We start from the raw sequence: 25,548 nt of genomic DNA, 5'->3' as shown, positions 1-25,548 counted from the left end.
GTCTTGGCTATTGTAAGTAGATTTAGCAGTAATGCATATTTATTTATATTTAGTGGTTTAGGTTGCATTGGTGTTCGCAGTGTGCTGTCACCATTCTTTGTCAGCTGTAACATGCAGCTGACACCAGAGGATGATGACACGTACTCCGCTTCTGAGCCCGTCATTCATTTGTCGTATGTCAAATGTTGGAAAGGGGTTAAGCAATTTTAGGAGCTGTTTTTTAATTGACCCTATGAAAAACAGCTCCAAAAATGGCTGAAGAAGCGACATGCTCCTTTTTACATGGCGTCATTTTACATGCCGTTTTTAAAACAGCGGCGTAAAAACGTTTAGCATTTCGGGACGTAAGAACTACGCCCTGAAATGCGCCTGAAAACACTCAGGGTATGTTCACACGGCCTATTTACGGACGTAAATCGGGCGTTTTTGCCCCGAATTACGCCCGAAAATAGCGCCTCAATAGCGCTGACAAACATCTGCCCATTGAAAGCAATGGGCAGACGTTTGTCTGTTCACACGAGGCGTATATTTACGCGCCGCTGTCAAATGACGGCGCGTAAATAGACGCCCGCGTCAAAGAAGTGACCTGTCACTTCTTTGGCCGTAATTAGAGCCGTTATTCATTGACTCCAATGAATAGCAGCGCTAATTACGGCCGTAATTGACGCGGCGTTCAAGCGCCTGCACATGCCGGTACGGCTGAAATTACGGGCATGTTTTCAGGCTGAAACATCCCCGTAATTTCAGCCGTTACGGACCCCCGCCGTGTGAACATACCCTCAGGGTATGTGCACACACACTAATTACGGACGTAATTCGGGCATTTTTGCCCCGAATTACGTCCGAAAATAGCGCCTCAATAGCGTTGACAAACATCTGCCCATTGAAAGCAATGGGCAGACGTTTGTCTGTTCACACGAGGCATATATTTACACGCCGCTGTCAAATGACGGCGCGTAAATAGACGCCCGCGTCAAAGAAGTGACCTGTCACTTCTTTGGACGTAATTGGAGCCGTTAGGGTATGTGCACACACACTAATTACGTCCGTAATTGACGGACGTATTTCGGCCGCAAGTCCCGGACCGAACACAGTGCAAGGTGCCGGGCTCCTATCATCATACTTATGTACGATGCTAGGAGTCCCTGCCTCTCTGCAGGACAACTGTCCCGTACTGTAAACATGATTATACTACGGGACAGTTATCCTGCAGCGAGGCAGGGACTTCTAGCATCGTACATAAGTATGATGCTAGGAGCCCGGCTCCCTGAACTGTGTTCGGTCCGGGACTTGCGGCCGAAATACGTCCGTCAATTACGGACGTAATTAGTGTGTGTGCACATACCCTTATTCATTGACTCCAATGACTAGCAGCGCCAATTACGTCCATAATGGACGCGGCGTTAAAGCGCCTGCACATGCCGTTACGGCTGAAATTACGGGGATGTTTCCTCCTGAAAACATCCCCGTAATTTCAGCCGTTATGGACGCTGCCGTGTGAACATCCCCTCAGGGTTCGTTCACACGACCTATTTTCAGTCGTTTTCGAGCCGTAAATGGCCCGAAAAACGGCTAAAAATGCGGGGGGCTAAAGTGTGTGAATATAGCCCGAGAGTGAACATACCCCTGCCCTAAACAACGTGAAACTTTTCCAGCCTGAGCCTGTCTCCTCCCACACATGTGACTGATCACATGGTCATGACATCATTAAAGGTCCTTTAGCTTGCTAGCATCGTGGATCAGTCTTCTGCTGCTGGAAGGTACGGCTGCCTGAAGACAGGGAAATAAGAAGCAGCTTTACGGCAGATCTTCTGTATGGATATAGAAAGCGGTGCTGACAAAACAGCGAATCCATTCCTACCATAGGGTAAGTTCACACAGCAGATTTGTTGCAGAAGTCTGTCCCATTCATCTGAAAGACTTGCAGATATCCATGTGCTTGCTGCAGAAACGTCCACATTCAGTTGTATGGGATTGATTTTCAGTGGCAGAAATCTGCAGCAGATCTGCCGCTTGTGAATTTACACTTCTAATGCTGATTCAGTTTACCATAGAAACTAATTAAGAAGACATTTCACATGTGCTCAACCTATACAAGTATTAAAAGGAGCCTGTCCCCTCTCAGGGACGTACTAAAAAGAATGAGGAAAGAAAATGAACGCTATTCCTTATTGGAGAAAATATAAAGAAAAGTATGATTTTCCTATGCTGGCTAAGCAGGGTATGAACAGGGTTTAACAGAATGGAGCGCCCCCCTCTCCAAGAGTCTCCACCTGGAATCTGCAGCTAGCTGCCAGACAGAACAGGAGGCCGATTACCCCCGTCCAGCTCTAGGTGGGGGTCCTAGAGCTGGTACCCGCATCTATCAGACATATATGGCATATTTCGTGGAAATGACATAATTGTCCAAGGTGGGAATACCCCTTAGGCCTCATTCACACGGCCGGGTGCCGGCCGTTCATAAATCGGCCGGCACCCGGCTGCATTAGGAATGATAGACCCCTAATGGGGCTATTCACACGACCGATTTTAAAAATAGGACATGCTCTATCTTCGCCCGGCTCCCATAGAAGTCTATGGGGCTGGGTAATACACGGCCATCACCGGAATGTGTATCGAGTGATGGCCGGGTTTTCCGTGGCTTGCGCTCTATCTCCTCCTCACAGCGCAGAGTGCATGTGAGGAGAAGGAGTTGATGCCATTCTGACGAATGGCATCGCTGTACACTGTTGCAGGGCCGGGGTGTACAGCAGGTGGAAGGGAGCGCTGCGCTGGCTCCCTTCCCCTGCTTGAAAAGCACCCTGGCCCGGCGATACCTTCGATGGCGCCGCTAGCAGCTGCTGCTGCGGCTGCTACTACTGCAGCGACGCCACTATAGCAGAGCAGGGAGGTATCTCCCCGCTCTGCTATGTGCTAGCCGCACTTTAGCTCCTTGAAGGAGCGGAATCCCCGTGTTTTCGGGGATTCCGCTCCTCGACAGAGCGCTTGATGTCTCTGTCCATATCTGGGCAGTGGCATCAGGGGAAACTCCTGAAGCGGAATCCCCGAACACATGGGGATTCCCCTTCAGGAGTTGCCGCTGATGTCACTGTCCGGATCTGCCCGGCCCGGATGCAAAACTTAATGCAAACCGGCCGGGCAAAATGGCCGATTTTACCGGCCGACACTCGGGCTCGGGAACGACCTGGTCGTGTGAATCCCGCCTTAAAGTGAAGGTGTCACGAAATTATTTTTTTTTATATATTTATAAATATATATAATATTGCTTTTAGTGTGTTATTAAAATAAATTTTATTTGTGTTTTTGTGTTGTACTTTTACTTTTCTCTTACTTTTACTTCTCGATTAACGACACATACAGTCCCATAGAGAATGCGAACGGGAGCCGTTCCATTCACTATAGCGTACGCCGCTCCCACACAGACCAAAAGGAAGGTCTTTGGTAGAGCGACAGCCGGCGACATTTTCATGTGGACCGGAAGCCACGGCTGGACAGTAAGATGACTACTTCCGGACGCGGCTTCCGGCCATATGTTCAAGGCAGCGAAGACGCAAGGTATAGGAGCGGAGGCGGCAGGAGCAGGTAAGTTATGTTTGTGTATGTGGTGTGTGTATTATGTTCGTGTATGTTAGTGTTATACTGTCTGCTGAGCCCTTTATCTAATCCTCCTACGCTGTGCATTTGCTCAGAAAATGGCGACACACAGTGTAGGAGGTTTGAAGATTCAACCCCATCCTTCTCCTGGCACTAGCCAGAATAAGAGAGGGGGGATTGTGTGAGGACAGTAGAGGAGAGTGTGTCTACCCCAAAATTGCAGCATAAAGCAATGAGGTTGCTTTACCACATTGCCAATGCTGCAACTTTGGCATTGCTCCCTCTAGTGACCAGCACATGGAAATGTTATAAATTAGAATCTAATTATAATGTTTCCTGACTTGTGAAAAAATTAAAACAATGTGTAATCACTTATATACTAACTATTTAACTGAAAAAAAATAAAATAAAAATTCTAGCGACACATTCCCTTTAAAATGACTTCATAACCAGCAATTTCCTAACTAAGGCCTCATGCACACGGCTCGTGATTATGGCACAGACGGCTGCAGATTGTCATCCGCGGCATGGGCTGGTAGAAATGAATGGGTCCGCAATTCATCCAGATTTTTGTGGGTGCAGAAACGCACAAGGCCATAGGCTATGTTCACACGGGGTATTTTGCCGAGTTTTTTGACGCGGAAACCGCGTCGCAAAACTCGGCAGAAACGGCCCGAGAACGCCTCCCATTGATTTCAATGGGAGGCGTCTGCGTCTTTTTCCCGCGAGCAGTAAAACTGCCTCGCGGGAAAAAGAAGCGACATGCCCTATCTTCGGGCGCTTCCGCCTCTGACCTCCCATTGACTTCAATGGGAGGCAGGAGAAAGCGTACTTCTCGCTGTTTTATGCCCGCGGCGCTCAATGGCCGCGGGCGAAAAACGGCGCGATAATCGCCGCGAAAATCGGCGTGCAGGGAGAGGAATATCTGCCTCAAAGTTCCAAACGGAATTTTGAGGCAGATATTCCTCCTGCAAAATACCCCGTGTGAACATAGCCTTAGTCTTTTTATAAAGTGCTGTCTTTAGCTTTGAGACCAGTAGAATGCAGTGGCGCTGTTGCCCTTTGAAATGGAGAGGACTGATCATCCATTGCACGTGCACCAAATAAGTCGGTGTCCAGATGTACTGTATGAGAATTTGCTGCATGTTCTGTTCTGCATGTGTTACGCTCTCTATAATCCGAAATGTGGCTATATAAAATGTTACATCTGTGGCACTTTCTCCTTTAGAAAAACTACAACAAAAATCTTAGGAAATGTTGTACGCATAAATTTAGTGAAAGTCAGACCACATCCCCAAACGGAAAATTGTCAGCACAGAAAATGATATAAAAAAGTGACGACTTATAAATATGGCGCACGTACTCCATAACAACTGTGCCCACTGCTCTGTTCACACCACGTTTGACCCATATATTATTTTATACAAAATAATAGTATACTGTTACGTGGCCATAGCTTTTTATGAGCGACCACGGCCAACATTTACTAATGCTGTCTAATAGACATTGTAAGCTTAGACCAGATGCAAAATGCAAGTACATTTAAGTCACACTCCTTTTTAACAAGCCACACCCATTCACATTAAGCCACACCCATTCCCATTAAGCCACATCTCCTTTTCGGAACATATTTTAAAAGTGTCTATTGAGGTGCAAACATAAAATTTGGGCCAATTGCAATTTTTTTTACACCCTCTAGACCCAGACACAGTAGTAAATCTGCCCCAATGGTTTTTAGATATACGTTTGGAATGTTCACACTGATTGCTAGAACGAAGGGGCACAAACGTTCGGCTTAGCACTGTTCCCCATTTTTTTTTTTTTTTTTTTTTTAGCTTTAGTCAGAAAGCCACGACAAGGTGAAGGCAGCCTAATAGATTATCCATCGACCATCTTCTGTTAACCCTACCAATCTGCCAAAAAAATGCTGACATTGTGTCCCTCAGTTCTTTTAGTTCTAGTGATTTAGGTCTCATGCACACGACCGTAGCCATGTGCACGGCTGTGATTTTCGGGTCGGCCGGCCACGGAGTGTCATCCGCGAGCCGCCCGCAAATAGCGGGCCGTGCACATGGCCGCGTCTATTATTTTCTATGAGCCTGGACTGCAGAACACGGCCGTAATAAGACATGTCCGTTCTTTCTGCGGGCCGGGCTCCTGGGCCATGCATGGACCGTGAAAACCACGGTCATGTGCATATGCCCATAGAAATGAATGGGGCCGCAATTCTCCCGTGGATTTTCGGGGGAATTGCAGCCGCAATAGCACGTTCGTGTGCATGGGGCCTAATAGGTTCTCAGGTCCTGACCACCGCTGAAATAAACTGTCACAATGGCATGGCAGACACATGGCATGGCATCACAATGGCATGGCAGAGGTTTAATGAAATGGCAGCATCGTTATTTTTTACCTTTTATGTGGAATCTGTTACCAAGGCAAGAATAAGCACTGAGTGAGACCATATGCTACATACATGCCATTCTTCATATTTAAGTGATGCTCTCCAATAAGCTAAGTGGGACCCGCCATTACCATACAGAGTGCACTCTTTAGCAACCAAATGTTAGGTCATGAGGGGGCTGCTCAGTGGCTGGCTTTTCGATATCTTTACTTGAAGGGTTCTGTTCCATTGACAGATTCCATTTTAAATGCTCCTTTACATTCAGGCTCCTGATTGGAGCCTAAGGGTGAGTTTTGTAAAAGTACAGAAGCTCAATGGAAGGGCATTACTTCCTGATACGCTGGGAAGAGAAGTGACAACTGCTATCCTCCCAACCGTTACTTTTGAGTGGATTGTGATTTAAAGGGAATGTGTCGCTAGAACTTTTTTTTTTCAGTTAACCAATTATTATTTGAGTGATTACACACTGTTTTAATTTTTTCACTAGTCAGGAAATATTATAAATTAATTCTAATTTATAACATTTCCATGTGCTGGGCACTAGAGGGAGCAGTTCCCAAAATTTCAGCATGGTCAACTTGGTAAAGCAACCTCATTGATTCATGCTGCAAATTTTGGGTGAACACACTCTCCTCTAGTGTCCTCACACAATCCCCCCTCCCTTCTTCTGGCTAGTGCCAGGAAAAGGAGGGGGTTGAATCTTCAAACCTCCTACACTGTGTGCCGCTATTTTCTGAGCGACTGCAGAGTGTAGGATGATTAGATACAGGGCTCAGCAGACAGTATCACACAAACATAAGGGTATGTGCACACACACTAATTACGTCCGTAATTGACGGACGTATTTCGGCCGCAAGTCCCGGACCGAACACAGTGCAGGGAGCCGGGCTCCTAGCATCATACTTATGTACGATGCTAGGAGTCCCCACCTCTCCGTGGAACTGCTGTCCCGTACTGAAAACATGATTACAGTACGGGACAGTTGTCCTGCAGAGAGGCAGGGACTCCTAGCATCGTATATAACTATGATGCTAGGAGCCCGGCTCCCTGCACTGTGTTCGGTCCGGGACTTGCAGCCGAAATACGTCCGTCAATTACGGACGTAATTAGTGTGTGTGCACATACCCTAATACACACATCACATACACGAACATAAATTACCTGCCGCCGCCGGTCTACGCTCCTATTCCTTGCGCCTGAACATATGGCCGGAAGCCGTCATCTTACTGTCCGGCAGCGGCTTCCGGTCCACATGAAAATGGCGCCGGATTTCGCTCTGCGAACGAGCTAGTTTTGGTCTGTGTGGGAGCGGCGCATGCGCCGTTCCCACACAGACGGCGTACGCTTCTGAGAATGGAACGGCTCCCATTTGCATTCTCTATGGGGATGTATGTGCCGTATTCCATCTCTGTATGTGTCGTTAATCGACACATACAGAGATGGAAAAAAAATGGCAGCCCCCAAAGAGAAGTAAAAGTTTGAACACAGTAAATATTAGAAGTGACAACACTAATAAATAACATTTTTGTTTATATTTTATTAAAACCAATATAATAAAAAAAAAAAAAATGACACCTTCCCTTTAACGCTAATGTAAATTATGGAGTGAAAAAGACACGCTGTTAAGGGTATGTTCACACGGCCTATTTACGGACATAATTCGGGCGTTTTTGCCCCGAATTACGTCCGAAAATAGCGCCTCAATAGCGCTGACAAACATCTGCCCAATGAAAGCAATGGGCAGACGTTTGTCTGTTCACACGAGGCGTATATTTACGCGCTGCTGTCAAATGACGGCGCGTAAATACACGCCCGCGTCAAAGAAGTGACCTGTCACTTCTTTGGCCGTAATTGGAGCCGTTATTCATTGACTCCAATGAATAGCAGCGCTAATTACGGCCGTAATGGACGCGGCGTTCAAGCGCCTGCACATGCCGGTACGGCTGAAATTACGGGGATGTTTTCAGGCTGAAACATCCCCGTAATTTCAGCCGTAACGAACGCCCTCGTGTGAACATACCCTAAAGAGTAGCTGGTCAGCGGTGGGTCCAAAGACGGAGCATACAGTAAGCATGGAGCCACGTGTGTGCTTACAGTAATCATGAAGCCACGTGTGTGCTATCAGCTGGAATGACGAGCCCGCTCACATTTTAACCCTATTTTACAGTAATGTGTAACTCTTTTACAGTAGTTGGAGCAAGAGATAACTTAAAACAACATGTAGGATGTCCATACTTTAACAGTGACAATTATGTGACATATATTACTCCCTAAAAGATGGATCATCAGCTGCTGTCCAAAGAGCAAGTTGTAGATTCTCAAGACACTTTGTGTGACACCTTCCAGCGCGACTTTCTATGTTGCAGGCGTATTGGATCCTTACCATGGAAGGTGAGCGTTTGCCTGGCTTTATGAGTAGAGAGATTGTTTCATGCACACTTTGTTTTATCTTCTAGATGTAAGCAGATCGTTGGCGACACTATATCTATAAACCACAATGACATTTACAATAGGCATTGCCGCCTAGAACCGGGCTCTTGCGAGGGCTGTCTCTAGGAAGCAGTGACGCTCTTTGCTTGACAGGAAGGAGTTCCCTTCCCGCCAGCAGTGAGGAGCATCCTGATGAAAATACCATCATATTATCTTGGAAGCCACCTACCTAAAAACTGTTTATGGGGAAGGGTTTCTCTGTTGATGAATATGAAAGTTGTTAGTATTAGAATGAGTTCGGAATAGAGCCAGGGACCCCTGCATTCCTAATTTGCCCCATAGACAAAGTAAGCAGCGGTTTCTGTGCGGTTTTTCATGTTTAATTCATAAGGAGGAGGTGCCAAACACAAGGAGTGTGCGTTCAAAAGTAGGGTTAAAAATGTTAATGTCTTCTTTCAGGGAAAGAAGAGATTTGCAATACATAGAACAAACTGTTCTTTTTTTTATTTTTTATTACGGTGCAGTTTTTTATGCAGTTTTTGAAGGCAAAACTCAGGTATGGATCATAAACTGTGAGAATGTATAAAGGACGGAAACTACCCCTCCTTATTTGAATCCACTCCTGGTTTTGGCTGTAAAAACGGCATAGAACAATCTGCATGTCAAAATACACCCTAAGGCCGGATTCACACGAACGTTGCAAACCTCGAACATGAAAAACGGCCATTTTTCATGTCCGAGGTGCATTCGTGCTGTAAGCTGCAGGTCACGTTATCACGCATAGACTAGAGTATACAGAGGAATGCGTGAAGCGCAAAAAAATAGGACATGTCCTAATTTCTCATGGACAAGTCACACGGTCTGTTGAAACAAAAGCCGCGTGAACGGTCCCATAGAATTACATAGGTCCGTGTGACGGGCGTTGTTATAACGGCCACCACACGGACGTATAACATATTTGTGTGAATAAGGGCTAAGACTGAATTGACGCGTCACAGATTTATTGCAGATTTCATCTGTTTTTGTGGACCACGTCGCCCGTTGAAGTGTATGGGTGTGTGAATAACACGGACAGCAGACAGACGACATCTGTGTGCTGTCTGCATTTCACGCATCAGTTACTAAAATGCTGAGAAAAATAAAACAAGGAAGTACTTGCAGAGGAGAAAAACTGATGCCACTGCAGAGGTGCAGTGAGGAGGATCTGGAGGTTCAGGACTCCCGTTCTCATGATCAGTGGGGGTCCCAGCGGTGAGGCCTCCCAGGTATCAGACAATTATCACTTATCCTGTTTAGGGTATGTTCACACGGCTTATTTTCGGCTGTTTTTCGGGCCGTAAACGGCCGAAAAATCGGGAGCAGAACACCTCCAAACATCTGCCCATTGATTTCAATAGTGATGATTGTCGATTCAGGGACAACCCTTTTATTTACTGCGACAATCTTCTTATGAAATCAATAACCGCTCCTCATGTGAGTCAGAGTATGTTTACACCCTGTGCTCCGCAGGGAATAACGCCAAATTGTGGTGCAGTTATTAGACCAGAATGTTCGCTGTGGAGAACTGCACCCAAGAAGAAAAAAAAAGATTCATACTTACGTAGCCATGGCGATGTGTTCCTCCACCTTCCTGCAGGCCGGCCTCCTGGGATGACGTTTCATCCCATGTGACCACTGCAGCCTGTGATTGCCTACATCTGTCACATGGGATGAAACGTCATCCCAGGAGGCCGGCCTGGATGAAGAAACACAGAATTCTGTATAATTGGGTAAGTCTATATTGCATTTTTGCTGCGGAATCGCTTATTTTCCGCCACAAAAAACCCTGCAACATTTGCTATTTGTTGCAGGTTTTACTTCCCCGGTGAATTTAATGGTGAACCTGCAACAAAAAAACACAGATTACGCAAATACAATTGACATGCTGCGCATTAAAAAAAAAAGGTAAATGTCTGAGCGTTTTTTCCGGTCAGCATTTACGCAGCATGTGGATGAGCTTTATTCAAATCTTATCCACTCTGCTGTACTGTATTATGCTGCGATTTTCCGCAACTAATTCCGTTGCGAAAAATTGGCAGTGTTTACGCTACGTGTGAACTGACCCTAAAGGGTGAATTCACACTCGGAAGATTTGTTTCAGAAATTTAGACAACTGAACTATTCATCTGAATGTAACTGCAGAAACAACTCCATTTGCATGAATAAAATGGATTTTCAGTCGCAGAAATATCTGCAACACATCTGCCACGTGTACATCTACCGTTAAACCTTGTTCACACAATGTAGATTTGTTGCAGATTTTAAATGCGTTTTTTAAGCGGAAACCAGTATTGGATCCAGGAGAGCAGACCTATAAGACCTTTATGTATTCTATGTAGGTTCAGTTCCTGGTTTCGGTTTACGAAAAATACATGCAACATGTGCATCAAATCTACACTGTGTGAACAAGGCCATACTGGCCCTTGCTATTATGACCAACTTTATGAAATCCAGTAAGATTGCTAAATGGTGAACCTCAGCAAGACATGCATATTTTTTGCCAATATTATTACTCCATTCTTTTCTTCTCCAGGAACTGGACCATCAGTTGACCCTACAGCCATCATTTGCTCTCAGAATTTTGGAAAAGGTAAATACATACCTTGTGATTGTGTAGAACAAAACTACTCAGTTGGCAATTGCTGATGTCCCTTAGCTCATTTATTCCATCCTCATGCTGAGACTAGCCTGCAGTACTAGCTGTGCAAAAGTACATACAGTATATCCTTAATTTCTTCTTATCCCTGATAAATGTAGAGTAACTGGACAGGTGAACCTTGAAAATCTAATGATCAGATTTTAAATGTGAATGAGCCTGTAAGAATAAAACTGTTCTGTATTGGGCTGCATTCGTGAGACCCATACTACTTTTTATTTTATGTTTTTAATAGTCAAAAATCAGATCAGAAGAGAAGGTTACCGTTCTCCTCTGTCAGATCTCCTGTACCAGTGTGAAGGCAGCCATAGGCATGTGGGGCAAATAATTGGAAGATGGCCTTCAACATAATCTTCTGAGCAGTGACTTAATTTTCAGACATTTCTGAAAATGTGCCTAAAATGACAAGCAAAATGAGGGAGCAGCTATTTTCATATTGAATAAATGTAATTTGTTGGCCATATGCGATTGTTACCTACCTTACCCTAAAGCACAGTGAGGGGGCACGATAGCTCTCCTCAATCAGCTCCATTTTTTTTTTTAAGTGGTTTTGCACCACACTTTTTTTGCCGTGTTTTTCTGAGGCTTTTTTTTTTAGCTATCTCTTCAACAGAAAGATGGAATAACTCGTTTATCTCCGTCTCCAATTGATTTCAATGGGGTTTTTGAGGCGGAAAACGTCTCAAGATAGGGCATGTTGCTTCTTTTTACCGCAAGCGTTTTTTTTGCTCGCGGTAAAAAAAAAATGCCTCCACCTCCCATTGAAATCAATGGGAGTCAATTTCGGCAGTTTTTTGCCGTGGTTTCCACGGCAAAAAACGCGGTAAAAAAAAACTGTGTGAACAGGGCCTTATAATGCAGTTTAACATTTGAATTTGGTACAGTGTCAAATTTAAATGGGGTATAGCTTGAGCAGTGTTTTTTAGTTTCTGCTTCCTCAAACTTTTTTAATGGGAAGTGACCACCCCTATGAGAACTAAATAGTGGTAGCTATTGGGAGTCACAGAAGTCACATGCTGTAGATCAGTGATCTCCAACCTGCGGCTCTAGTTTTGCAACAGGAGACTGCTGCTGTAGATAAATATGCTACAGTGCTAAAATACTGTAGAACTGCAGTTTTTTGAGGTACGGATCATGCAAACCGGTTCAGTCAGTTTTTTCTTTGCTAGACTCCACCAAGCCTATGGGTTACCTCGTTGCTAATGAGTTAATGCTTTTCTTTGTAGACCATCAACCATCCAGTGTGCCGAAAGTACCCACCAGCATTACAATACAGAAGACTATTCTTGTCTGAGTTAATCAAAAAGGTGACATGCAAACTATACATATAAGTGATAGACTTACTTTTCTTTTATTATAAAAATGTAACTTAAAAGAAAGAACATATATTGCACACCACAGATTTGGTTTGTTAAACTGGGCAGGCCGTTACTAGGAGGCATTGGCATTTAATAGCTTTTAAGTACATGAACTTTCTTTAAATATATAAGTAGGGGTGTATGGATAATAAAAAACTAATATACCAACCTTAGCCATTCTCCAATGTACCTGTGCCGTCACCGCCTGCTAGTCATAGTTACCTGACCATGGCAACAATTTCATTATGAAAACATGGTAAGAAGGGAGCAGGCGTGCTATAGTAGCAAAGAAGAATTTCAATAGTGAGTATGTTGTAACAGGTTTTTTTTTCATTTAAATTCATACAATCCTACTTTTATATAACAGGAAAAACAAATCCTTACAATAGGTTGCCTCATCAAGACAACCCCTTTCCATACACCCTGTTAGGGCATAATGACATCATATGGGAGGATCCACCTCTTAGCCAGAGTTGAGGGCCACTGCAAACACTGGACCCAGCCCATCCATATAATTAATTTAAATGGCCAACCTGCAATACTACATTTCTCCTGTAACGGCTGCTGCAAGGGAAGTGTATGGCCAGCTAGTGCCGAGTCACTTTCCATATAAAAAGGGGTTGTCATGGTAGGAACCCATTAAAGCCAAGATCACACACACACAGTTTTTGGGTCAGGTTTTTTTTTTTTCAAGCCAAACACAGGAGTGGATGCAAAAGAAAGGAGATTCATCAGTCATTCTTTATACCTTTCCTACCTTTTGGATCCACCTCTGGCTCAAGAAAACTGCTTAAAAACTGTGTGTGTAATATTTGATGTCCCACTGATACACAAGGTTAATGCCAGAGGGCACATTTTATTTGGACAATGGCTGAGGAGACAACCGCTTTTGTTTACACTGCCAAGTCTGTGACTCTAAAAACAAGCTGATTTCTATGCTGACCGCTGTCCTTTTAGCCACAAACACTATCACTCCCTCCTGCCCGGCTGCAGGAATATGCACTTCCTCCTTCCTAGCTGAAGGAAGAAACACTCCCTCCTACCCAGCCACCGGAATAAGCACTCCATCCTGCCCGGCAGCCGGAATATGCACTTCCTCCTGCCTGACTGTAGCAATATACACCCCCCCCCCCCCCCGTCTGCCCGAATACAGTCATATACACTCCATCTTTCCTGCCTAGCTGCAGTAATATATACTCCATCCTGCCTGGCTGCAGAAATATGCACTCCCTTCGTCCTAGCTGCAGGAGTATGCACTCCCTTCGTCCTAGCTGCAGGAGTATGCACTCCCTTCGTCCTAGCTGCAGGAGTATGCACTCCCTCCGTCCTAGCTGCAGGAATATGCACTCTCTCCGTCCTAGCTGCAGGAATATGCACTCCCTCCGTCCTAGCTGCAGGAATATGCACTCCCTCCAGCCCGACTTCAGGAATATGCACTCCCTCCATCCTAGCTGCAGGGATATACACTCCCTGCTGCCTGGTTGCCAGAATATACACTCTTTCTTGCCTGGCTGCCGCAATATACACCCCCGTCTACCCGAATGCAGGTATATACACTCCATCTTTCCTGACCAGCTGCAGGAATATACACTCCATCCTGCCCGGCTGCAGCAATATATGCTCCTTCCTGCCTAGCTGCAGGAATATACACTCCCGGCTGCAGCAATATATGCGCTTTCCTGCCTGCCTGCCAGAATACACACTCCCTCGTGCCCAGCTGAAGGAATATACACTTCCTCCTGCCTGGCTGCAGTAAAATACATTTCCTCCTGCCTGGCTGCAGGAATGTACACTCCCTCCTGCCTGGCTGCAGGAATATATGCTCCTTCTGCCTAGCTGCAGGAATATACACTCCCTTCTGGCTAGCTGCAGGGACATACACTCCCTCTAGCCCGGTTGAAGGAACATGCACTCCCTCCGTCCTAGCTACAAGAAGACACGCTCCCTCCTGCCCGGCTGCAGGAATGTGCGCTCCCTCCTGCCCGGCTGCAGGAATGTGCACTCCCTCCTGCCCGGCTGCAGGAATGTGCACTCCCTCCTGCCCGGCTGCAGGAATGTGCACTCCCTCCTGCCCGGCTGCAGGAATGTGCACTCCCTCCTGCAGGAATGGGCACTCCCTCCTGCCCGGCTGCAGGAATGTGCACTCCCTCCTGCAGGAATGGGCACTCCCTCCTGCCCGGCTGCAGGAATGTGCACTCCCTCCTGCCCGGCTGCAGGAATGTGCACTCCCTCCTGCCCGGCTGCAGGAATGTGCACGTCTTCCTGCCCGGCTGCAGGAATGTGCACTCCCTCCTGCCCGGCTGCAGGAATGTGCACGTCTTCCTGCCCGGCTGCAGGAATGTGCACGTCTTCCTGCCCGGCTGCAGGAATGTGCACTCCCTCCTGCCCGGCTGCAGGAATGTGCACTCCCTCTGTCCTAGCTACAGAAATATTCACTCCCTACAGCCCGGCTGCAGGAATATGCATTCCCTCGTTTACATAAGAGGATTTACTCTTTAAGTGTTATATTTATCTCATCCTTGTAAATTATTATTTTACAGTTTTTAGAAGCTCCTTACAGTTTAGAAGCTGTCTTCTTTAGCTGTAAACTAGATGGATCGTTCTTTGTTCTGCTTTTTTCTCCATATCGCCTATGTATAAAACAAGTAAATCTCTGTCTGTACAACTATATTGTCTCTATTTGAATATAAGGCTGCATGGTGAAGACAGATTATGCAATGATAATTATACATATTGAAGATAATATTAAGGTAATAATTCTTCACTCTTTGTACTCTGCAGCATGAGCGTACAGGAGCAGATCCTCTGGATGATTTATATAGTGCGTTGGCGGAAGTCTTAAATTCAGAAGACACTGCAGTTTGCTACAAAAGTTACTGTTTAGTAAGTGTTGCGGTGTACACTAATAAGATTAAGTGTCATTACTGGAGTATCAATCTACATTTTATGTCTTCATCGATTGAAAGAGGACAGTCTTATTTTTAATGCTCCGCTTAGGCCATAAGGTCCTTTACACGGTCTGACATGGGCCGTGAAAATGAGCGCCAATCAACACCGATCGGCGCTCGTTTCACTAGGCACGATGATTGGTAATGTATGGGGACGAACTATCGTTACTACGATCATTCGTCCCAATGCATTTCCATCATGTAAGCAGCCCATCTGTCTGTTTACACAAGGAGATGTGCTGCCGACTAACGACCATTTTATTGGCTGTATAAAAGAGCAGATCAGTCGATGAATGAGCAAATGCAGGGCAATGATCGTGAATGAGCGTTCATATGAATGCTCGTTTATCGACCATTGACCCATGTAAAAGGTCCTACAAATACAGATATTTCAGGCAATATAAAAGATTTGTAGTCCAAATTGAGTCATCCGTTATAGCACTAATTTCTGCCGGATACAACAAATCATGGGCATGTATAATAAATTGCAGACTATTTTCAAATTTACATGGATAAAGTTAATAATAATGAATTTCTTACGCTGGGTAATAGAATTGTTGTAATTTGTTTTGTTTTTTTGCTGTGACCAAATAGGTTCCACACAATCTGTATCTGTGTTATTTAATGTTAAACTGTGCAAGAAAAATATCAGGATTTCTGTCTCATCAGGAGCTAATTTAGTATGGCCAGCCTAAGGGCTCATGCACGCTACCATATTACAGCTCCTGTAACATGGCACCCATGGAAGTGTAGAGTACCCTGCTGTTCCTTCATATGCCTACGATTAAATACAGAGTTTTATTGGATGTCATATTAAGGAGATATTCTCTCCTAGAAGCAGGGGCGGATTGGGAACTTAAAATGGTCCTGGAGGAAAATCTAAAAGTGGCCTCATGTTGTAAACGGGGCAAACACGAGTAGGTGGGGGTCAGCAAACTGTTAGGCTGGGTTCCCACACCAACTAAGCTCCGTGTATAAACACAGCACCAGAACAAAACACTTTACATATATACAACACCAGAACCAAGCTACGTACATAAATATAGCACTAGAATCAAGATCAGAACATATATGTACAGAACCAAGCTCAGCACATATATACCACACCAGAACCAAGCTCAGCACATATATACTGCACCAGAACCAAGCTCAGTGCATATATGCAGCACCAGAACAAGCTCGGCACATAAATACAGCACCAGAACAAAGCTCAATACATACCTACAGTATCAGAACAAAGCTCAGTACATGAATACAGCACCATAACCAAGCACAGGACATATATACAAAACCAGCACAGATACAGCTTAGTACATTAATACAGCACCAGAACAAAAATATAGATACAGCACCAGCACAAATACAGCTCAGTACAGAGATTATTTTCAAAATAAGGTTAACCACTGCTATATAATCATGTACCATGTAATACTACAGCTCCCAGTAAGGCCAAAACAATAGTAACGATATGCTGGGAGTTGTTGTTTCCCAGAAAAAATTGTACCACCCATCATCTCACTGCAGCTCATATATTACTGATCAGTCAGAGGGAGAGTAAACATGTACGTTCAGTGACTCTAAGGTGACTTCTTCCCCACTGAGGTAGTACCCTTTCCTTTTTTTCCTCCTTTTGGCCCAGACCGGCATAATGATTTCTTCCATCTACACGTCACCTCAGCACGTCTGCACACACTGTGCTCCATGTACATAGTGCCCCAAACACACTGTGCCCCCTGTAGATAGTACAATCCTGGCCAAAAGTTTTGAGACTGACACAAATTTTGGTTTGCTGCTTCAGTGTTTAAAGATCTTTTAGTCAGAGGTTTCTATGGTATACTGAAGTAAAAACATATGAAATGCTTATAATTGTAATTAACAAACACATACAAGTTAATGCAAAGACTCAATATTTTGGCATGCTGGATATCCGCTCCTGGGCCAAATCCTGACTGATGGAAACCCATTCTTGCCTAATCATTGCTTGGAGTTTATCACCATTTTTGTGTTTTTTGTTTGTCCACCCGCTTTTTGAGGATTGACCACAGGTTCTCAATGGGATTAAGATCTGGTGTTTCCTCGCCATGGACCCAAAATGTCAATGTTTTGTTCACTGAGCCACTTAATTGTCAGGTTTGCCTTGTGGCATGGCGCTCGGTAATGCTGGAAAATGGATTGTTAAGCACTAAATTGCTCCTGGATCGTTGGGAGGATGTTTAGATACCATTCTTTGTTCATGTAAGTGCTCTTAGGCAAAATTGTGAGTGAGCCCACCCCCTTGGATGAAAAGCAACCCCACACATGAATGGTCTCAGGATGCTTTACTGTTGGTGTGACATAGGACTCATGGTAGCAGTCCCCTTTTCTTCTCCGGACAATCTTTCTTCCAGATGTCCCAAACAATATGAAGGAGGCTTCATCGGAGCAAATAACTTTACCCCAGTCCAATCCCTGTACTTCCTGCAGAATGTCAGTTTGTCCTTAAATTTTTTCTTGGAAAGAAGTGGCTTCTTTGTTGCCCTTCTTCACACCAGGCCAGCCTCCAAAAGCCTTCGCCTCACTGTGTGTGCAGATGCCCTGGCACCTGCATACTGCCATTCCTCAGCAAGCTCTGCACTGGTGTTGAACCGTTCCCGTAGCTGAATCCCGTTTAGGAGATGGTCCTGGCACTTGCTGGACTTTCTGGGGCGCCCTGAAGCCGCCTTCACAGCAATTGAGCTTCTCTCCTTGACGTTCTTGATGATTCGATAAATAGTTTATTTAGCGGCAATCTTACAAGCAGCAATTTCCTTGCCTGTAAAGCCCTTTTGATGCAAAGCAATGATGACGGCACATGTTTCCTTGGAGGTCACCATAGTTTACAGAGGAAGACCATGATTTTTCTTTTTTTAAACTCTTTTTATTGAAAAAGTTATATAAACACAAAAAGCACAAGAATCTTCTGGGCCCCCGCACAGCGGACATGCCCAATAGAAATACAGAAGTGCGTGTTACAATAGAGGTCAAACATCAATACATATCATTACAATAAATCGTAAACATGAATGAAAATAACATAACATATACAGTGCATGACAATCTTTTTTCATCCGGAGGAAGCATCATATCAATTACAATATCCAGGATAGTGAAACACTATGAGACCAAAAATATACCGGTCATATAGTAATTAGATAGTAAGGATAAGCTACAGCTGTGAGCTGCAAGTTACCAATAGGAAGAGATAGATACGGTCTGCTCTCTGATAGAAATTGCTCTAATAGCTGTTGACAATGCAATACTAGAATAAGATGTAAGGTCAGAGTTACACCAGCGGCCCCACACCCGGTGGAATTGATCAGGGCACTTCCTGTTAATGTAAACTATGCGTTCATAAGGTATTATGGAATTTACCAGGCCTATCCACATAGATCTAGTAGGAGATCTATTATTCCTCCATCTAATGGCTATCCTAGCCATAAACAATGTCTCTCTAAGGCACGTGAGAATATGTATAGAACATAACTGTTCCTCTATCAACCCAAACAGACAAACACCCGGATCCAGCCTCACTGGGACATCCAATACCCGTGAAAGCAAATCCGTAACCTCGGTCCAGAAACGCTGAATCACAGGACAGTCCCATATCATATGTAGAAAATCTGCAGGATCATAGAAACATCTGTGACATTGGGGGTTAGATATTCTACCCATTTTATAAAGGCGGACCGGAGTAAGATAACTCTGGTGTATGATGTATAACTGTATACGTTTATTGTTAATAGCAGGAGATACCAATCTATGCGATTCTAAAAGGCTCGATCTGGATTCCTCATGCCATCTATCCATTGCAGGGAAAGCTGCTTTATTCGCCTTTGCGTGAAGGAGAAAAGAGTAAATGGAGGAAATTAGACCTCCAGGGTCCTGTGATCTAATAATCCCAATTAAGGGATAAGAGGAGATGGAGATGTCCCGTCCACTAAACAGAGTCTTTAATGAATGGCGTAATTGCAAATATTTATAGTCTTGTCGTGGAACTTGGTATGTCTCCTCAACCTAGGCAAAGAAGAGCATAAAATTATTGTCAAATAGATCACCCACTATAGCCACACCCAGGCGCGACCAAAAAGCATCATCCTGTGAGTGACTTAACTGGTCAATCACTTTATTCTGCCACAGAGGTGTATCCGCTATTATCTGGTCTTGCCAGGAGATCTTAAGCGCCGCGATCCAAACATTACGAGCTACTTTATGAATTGGTAAGGAGTGTCTACCAAGCGGAATTAAAGGATCTAGTACAGGCCATAATTTAGGCAATCCTAAGTAAGTCGCCAAACGTTTCTCTAAACCCCCTGGCACGTCAGGGGACACCCAGGAGTTCATATATTTGAGCTGACCAGCCAGATATTATACATATGTCAGAAAGAGCCATACCCGCCATATCCCTAGGCCTTTGCAGTTTTGCCAATTGCAATTTAGATCTAGAAGACCCCCATATATACTTGATAATTTGTGAATCCATATCTTTGAAGAACGACATAGGGATATGTACAAATATATGCTGCAAAACATAGAGACACTTGGGTTGAACTACCATCTTGATAAGGTTTATACGATGCGCTACTGAGCGGCAATCCCATCAGATCTTGAATTCATCTCTAAACAAAGGGACCAGAGGAACAACATTTGCCCGCACCATGTCAGCATCTAATCTAGGGATATAAATGCCCAGATATTTAAAGCCAGAGACCACTCTCATTCCAGACACCAACGAGTTCACCATGGAGCTTCTGAGCGGGGAGAAGTACAGGGTGGGCCATTTATATGGATACACCTAAATAAAATGGGAATGGTTGGTGATATTAACTTCCTGTTTGTGGCACATTAGTATATGGGAAGGGGGAAACTTTTCAAGCTGGGTGTTGACCATTTTGAAGTCGGCCATTTTGTATCCAACTTTAGTTTTTTCAATGGGAAGAGGGTCATGTGACACATCAAACGTATCGAGAATTTCACAAGAAAAACAATGGTGTGCTTGGTTTTAGCGTTACTTTATTCTTTTATCAGTTATTTACAAGTTTCTGACCACTTATAAAATGTGTTCAAAGTGCTGCCCATTGTGTTGGATTGTCAATGCAACCCTCTTCTCCCACTCTTCACACACTGATAGCAACACCGCAGTCGGTGCCATCAACTACGGATGTCAGCTGTATCTTACAGCTGACACCCTGCTATAATGGCAGGGCCGATCTTCGCTTCGATCCTCGCCATTAACCCCTTAAATGCAGCGGTCAAAAGCGATCGCTGAATTTAAGGTGTTTGCAGCTCATCGGCACCCCAGCAATGAAATTGCCCTGGTGCAATGGCAACCGGAGGCCTAATCGTAGTAAAAGGCTTATGTAGCCGTTGGCAAGGTAGCGTAGGCTCAGGAGATGAGCCGGCGTCATCAGCGGTGGATGTCAGCTGTATGTTACAGCTGACATCCACATATAATGGCATGAACCGGAGCTTGCTCAGATTCCTGTCATTAATCCCTTAAATGCAGCGATCGAAAGCAATTACTGCATCTTAGTGGTTGGGAGCAGATTGGCATCTCTACCCTACATTACGGAAGCTGATTAGGCCCCGCCCGGAGGCGACGCCTAATCAGCTTGCTGTCAGTGAATGACTGACAGATCTAATACATTGCACTACATAGGTAGTGAAATGTATTAGAAAAAAAATCTGACAGTTGGACCTTCAAGTACCCTGGTGGGATTAAAGAAAAATGAAAAAAAAGTTCTAAAAAAATATATAAGTTTTAAGTAATAAAATAAAACACAATCGCCCTTTTTCCCTTATAAAGTCCTTTGTTATTGAAAAAAAGAAATAAACCCTACATATTTGGTATTGTCGCGACCGACCGTAACGGACTGAACTATAAAAATATTATGTTATTTATTCCATTTTATTATTTTGGTCACTTTGCCCTACAAAAATTGAAATAAAAAGTGATCAAAAAGTTGCATGTATCCAAAAATTGTATCGATAAAAACTATAGCTCGTCACGCAAAAAGCAAGCCCTCATACTCCTCCGTAGACTAAAAAGTTATGGTTCGCAACATGGTGACAGAAAAAATACATTCTTTTTACAAAAGTAATTTTAGTGTGCAAAAAGTTGTAAAAACAAGTGCTATAATTTAGATATCGCCGGAATCATACTAGCCCGCAGAATAAAGTTAACATGTCATTTATAACGCATGGTTGAACGCCGCCCAAAAAATAGGATAAAAAGTGATCAATAAGTCGCATGTACCCCAAAATGGTACCAATAAAAACTACAGCTCGTCCCGCAAAAAAACAGCCCTCATAGCACTACATCTATGAAAAAATATTAGTTAAGCCTCCGATAAGTCAGGAAAAAAAAATGCAGTTGTGCAGGCCTGAGGGGAACATTTCTTCTGTTTTCAAGAGGCGATTTATGAAGGCCCTAAAATTAGCGAACCAGGAAGGGGAGGGCCCAAACATATCTGCTGAAAGCGAGGGCGCCCGTATTATACCAGGACAAGACTTCCCAGAAGAATTCCCCAAACTGCAAAGGCGCGGAGTGTGGACCAAAAGGGGGATAAGTAAGGACACCATTTATCACTGCGACATTGGCCAGTGCAGAAAGGATTTCTTCACTGCGTAACACACATCTATGGATTATTTTACCCAATTATTATACCACCTGACTATGCCCCTGATGTACTCTGCCCGGCTTACATATGCCCCCACATTATAAACTGAAAGACCAGTAAAACTCCAAACAAAACTACTACCAAGCAAAATCCATGCTCCAAAAGCCAAATGGTGCCCTCCCCCCTTCTGAGCACTACAGTATGCCCAAACAGCTGTTTACTTCCACATATATAGCATCGCCATACCCGGGAGAACCCTTTTTAAGGTTGTGTGGCACAAGCTGGGCACAACATATTTGCCACTGAAATGGCATGTCTAGAGAAATTTTTTTTATTTTTTTTTACTTTGCACCATACGCAGCGCAATAATTTATAGAAAGGACCTGTGGGGTGAATATGCTCACTATACCCCATAATACATGCCTTGAGGGTGTCGTTTCCAAAATGGGGTCATTTCTCAGAGGTGTCTTTTATTCTTTCACATCTGAGCCTCTGCAACTGTGAAGCAATAATGTATAAGTCGCCAAATTAGGCCTCAATTTTGCATGGTACTCTTTCACTCCTGAGCCTGGTCGAATGTCCAGGCAAAAGATTAGGACCACATGTAGTGTGTTTCTAAAACCGGGAAACACAACGTAATAATTAGAGAGATGTCTTTTCATGGTGGCACAAGCTGGGCACCACATGCTGGCATATCTATGGAAAAAAATTCCATTTTCACTCTGCAGCATAGAGTGCACACTAATTTCTGCAAAACACCTGCAGGTTTAACATGCTCTCTACACCCCTAGGTGAATACCTTGAGGGGTGTAGTTTCCAAAATAGGGTCACTTCTGGGGGTTTCCACTGTTTTGGTCCCACAGGACAGTGACATAGCACCCAGAAACCAATCCAGCAAAATCTTCACTCCAAAAGATAAATGGCGCTCTTTCCCTTCTGAAACATACTGTGTGCCCAAACAGCAGTTTATGACCACAAATGGGATATTGCTGTACTCGAGACAAGTTGCTTTACAAATGTTGGGGTTCTTTTTTTCCTTTGTTTGTTGAGAAAGTTACAGTTTTTGAGCTAAAGCTATGTCTTACTGAAGAAAAGGGATTGTTTTTATTTTCACTGCCCAATTCTAATAAAATCTATGAAACACCTGTCTGGTTAAAAATGCTCATTGCACCCCTAGATGAATTCCTCAAGTTGTGTAGTTTCCTAAATGGAGTAACTTTTTGGGTGTTTTCGCTGTTTTGTCCCCTCGGGGGCATTGCAAATGTGACATGGCCTCCGCATACCATTCCTGCTAAATTTGAGCTCCAGAAGCCAAATGTCGCTCTTTCCCTTCTAAACCCTGCCGTGTGCCCAAAGAGCCGTTTATGACCACATGTGGGGTATTGTTTTACTCGGGAGAAATTGCTTTACAAATGTTGTGGTGCTTTTTCTCCTTTTAGTCCTTGTGGAATTGAGATAAAATTACCTAAACCTACATTTTCTTTCAAAGAATGTAGATTTTAATAGTCACGGCCTAATTGCAATAATTTCTGCAATAAACCTGTTTTCAAAAGGCTCACTATATCCCTAGATAATTTTCTTGAGGGGTGTAGTTTCCTAAATGGGGTCACTTTTGGGGTATTTCCACTATTTTGGCACCACAAGAAGCCTTCAAACCTTATGTGGTGCCTAAAATATATTCTAATAACTAGGAGACCCAAAATCTTCTAGGTGCTCCTTTGCTTCTGAGGCCTGTGCTTCAGTCCATTATCACACTAGGACCACATGTGGGATATTTCTAAAAACGGCAAAATCTTGGCAATTAATATTGAGTTGCGTTTCTCCGGTTTAACTTTGTGTTACAAAAAAAAAAAGAATTAAAAATGAATTTCTGCAAAAAAAATTTACATTTATACATTTCACCTCTACTTTGCTTTACTTCCTGTGAAACGTCTCAAGGGTTAAGAAACTTGCTAAATGCTGTTTTGAATACTTTGAGGGATGATTTTAAAATGGGGTGACTTATTGGGGGTTTCTAATATATAAGGCTCTAAAAGCCATTTCACAACTAAACTGGTCCCTGAAAAAATTGCCTTTTGATATTTTCTTGAAAATGTGAGAAATTGCTGCTAAAGTTCTAAGCCTTGAAACAACCTAGAAAAATAAAAGAATGTTCAAAAAACTATGCAAATCTAACGTTGATATATGGAGGATGTTAATTAGCAACAATTTTTTGTGGTATAACTGCATGTCTTACAAGCAGTTACATTTAAATTTAGACAAATGCTAATTTTTGCAAATTTTTGCAAAATTTGGGTGTTTTTCACAATTAAATACTAAATGTATTGAGCAAAATTCGCCAGTAACATAGTCCAATGTGTCACGAGAAAATAATCTCCGAATCGCTTGGATAGGTAAAAGCATTCTGAAGTTATTACCACATAAAGTGAAACATGTCAGATTTAAAAAATGAGGCTCTGTCAGGAAGGTTAAAAGTGGCAAAAGCGGGAAGGGGTTAAATATTTTAAAACCTACATAGGGCAACTCATTATATTACAATTTTTGTTATCTCCCTTTCTTCCTATATATTGTACACTTAAAGGGAACCTGTCACCAGCATTTCACCTATTCAACCAGCAATACCTGGTGGTAGTGGGTGAAAAATCATTTCTATATAACCTATAATTGTCTTCTTAGGCGCTTGTGTAGCTTTAGTATTCAGCTTTTTAGTGTTCCCACGCCGTATGCTAATGAGCAGAAAAGAGTCAAATCTTCGTTTGAAAAAAGTCATATTTTCATTCCTCGAGTCTTTCCGCGTTTCCCCGGCCTCCTTACTTTCGATTGACAGCTCCTCGCCTTCCCCCAGCACACAAAATACCGCACTTGTGCACTGATGTCCTCTTCTGGTGTGTGCGCACAAAGGGACGCCGGATTATTACGATAAAAAGCGCAAAATGTTTGCAGACCGTTATTTACAGTCGGGGGAGGAGTTTAGGAGAGGGTATAATTGCAATTAACTTTTGATAGCAGCGGCCACTGAGGGATAAGTGAAGTTCAATAGGTGAAATGCTGGTGACAGGTTCCCTTTAAGCAGGAATATTATTATATATTCCCTATTTTTGGTCTATTAGATACTATCAACAGGAAAATAATTTCAACGTGACCATAAGCCCCTTTGGTGTATTTGCTCTCAGAATAGGGTATCCTAATATTTGGAAGCTCTTTCCCTTCTTCTTGCTCCTATAGTTAAACCTTGGCTCTGTCTCAATCTAAATAACTAAGTCTATGAATATACACTTAGTATAATACCGATTGCTTCATTTATCTGGGAGGACCTAAGGGTCCGACATGCGCAGTACGGCTACCCGTGATTTTTCTAGGTCCTTCGACATTCGCATTGCGATTGAATTCTTACTTACTCTCGGTACGTACTTACTGCACAAGTGCGCGTGTGCGGGCGCCCGCCTTTGATTGGCCGCATCGCGCCGGTTTCTCATTGGACATTTGG

The 25,548-nt window shown here is 43.7% G+C and overlaps 1 protein-coding gene across 5 annotated transcripts in view; it reads left to right on the top strand.

The window, feature by feature from the left end:
• Positions 1 to 1,694: 1,694 nt before the first annotated feature.
• Positions 1,695 to 25,548, top strand: part of EEF2KMT (eukaryotic elongation factor 2 lysine methyltransferase) — a 47,892-nt gene continuing 24,038 nt past the window's right edge. The window contains exons 1-5 of one of the 5 annotated variants that reach the window (XM_075831306.1): positions 1,695 to 1,760; positions 8,273 to 8,386; positions 10,998 to 11,054; positions 12,347 to 12,427; positions 15,260 to 15,361. In XM_075831306.1, the coding sequence (XP_075687421.1) occupies positions 8,273 to 8,386; positions 10,998 to 11,054; positions 12,347 to 12,427; positions 15,260 to 15,361 (354 nt within the window). In that variant the 5' untranslated portion in view covers positions 1,695 to 1,760. The other 4 variants (XM_075831307.1, XM_075831308.1, XM_075831310.1 and 1 more) reach the window with 4 other exon arrangements.

This window comes from Rhinoderma darwinii, chromosome 6, assembly GCF_050947455.1.
Source record: "Rhinoderma darwinii isolate aRhiDar2 chromosome 6, aRhiDar2.hap1, whole genome shotgun sequence".
Lineage (NCBI taxonomy): Eukaryota > Metazoa > Chordata > Amphibia > Anura > Rhinodermatidae > Rhinoderma > Rhinoderma darwinii.
This window is presented reverse-complemented; position numbering and strand designations above follow the sequence as displayed.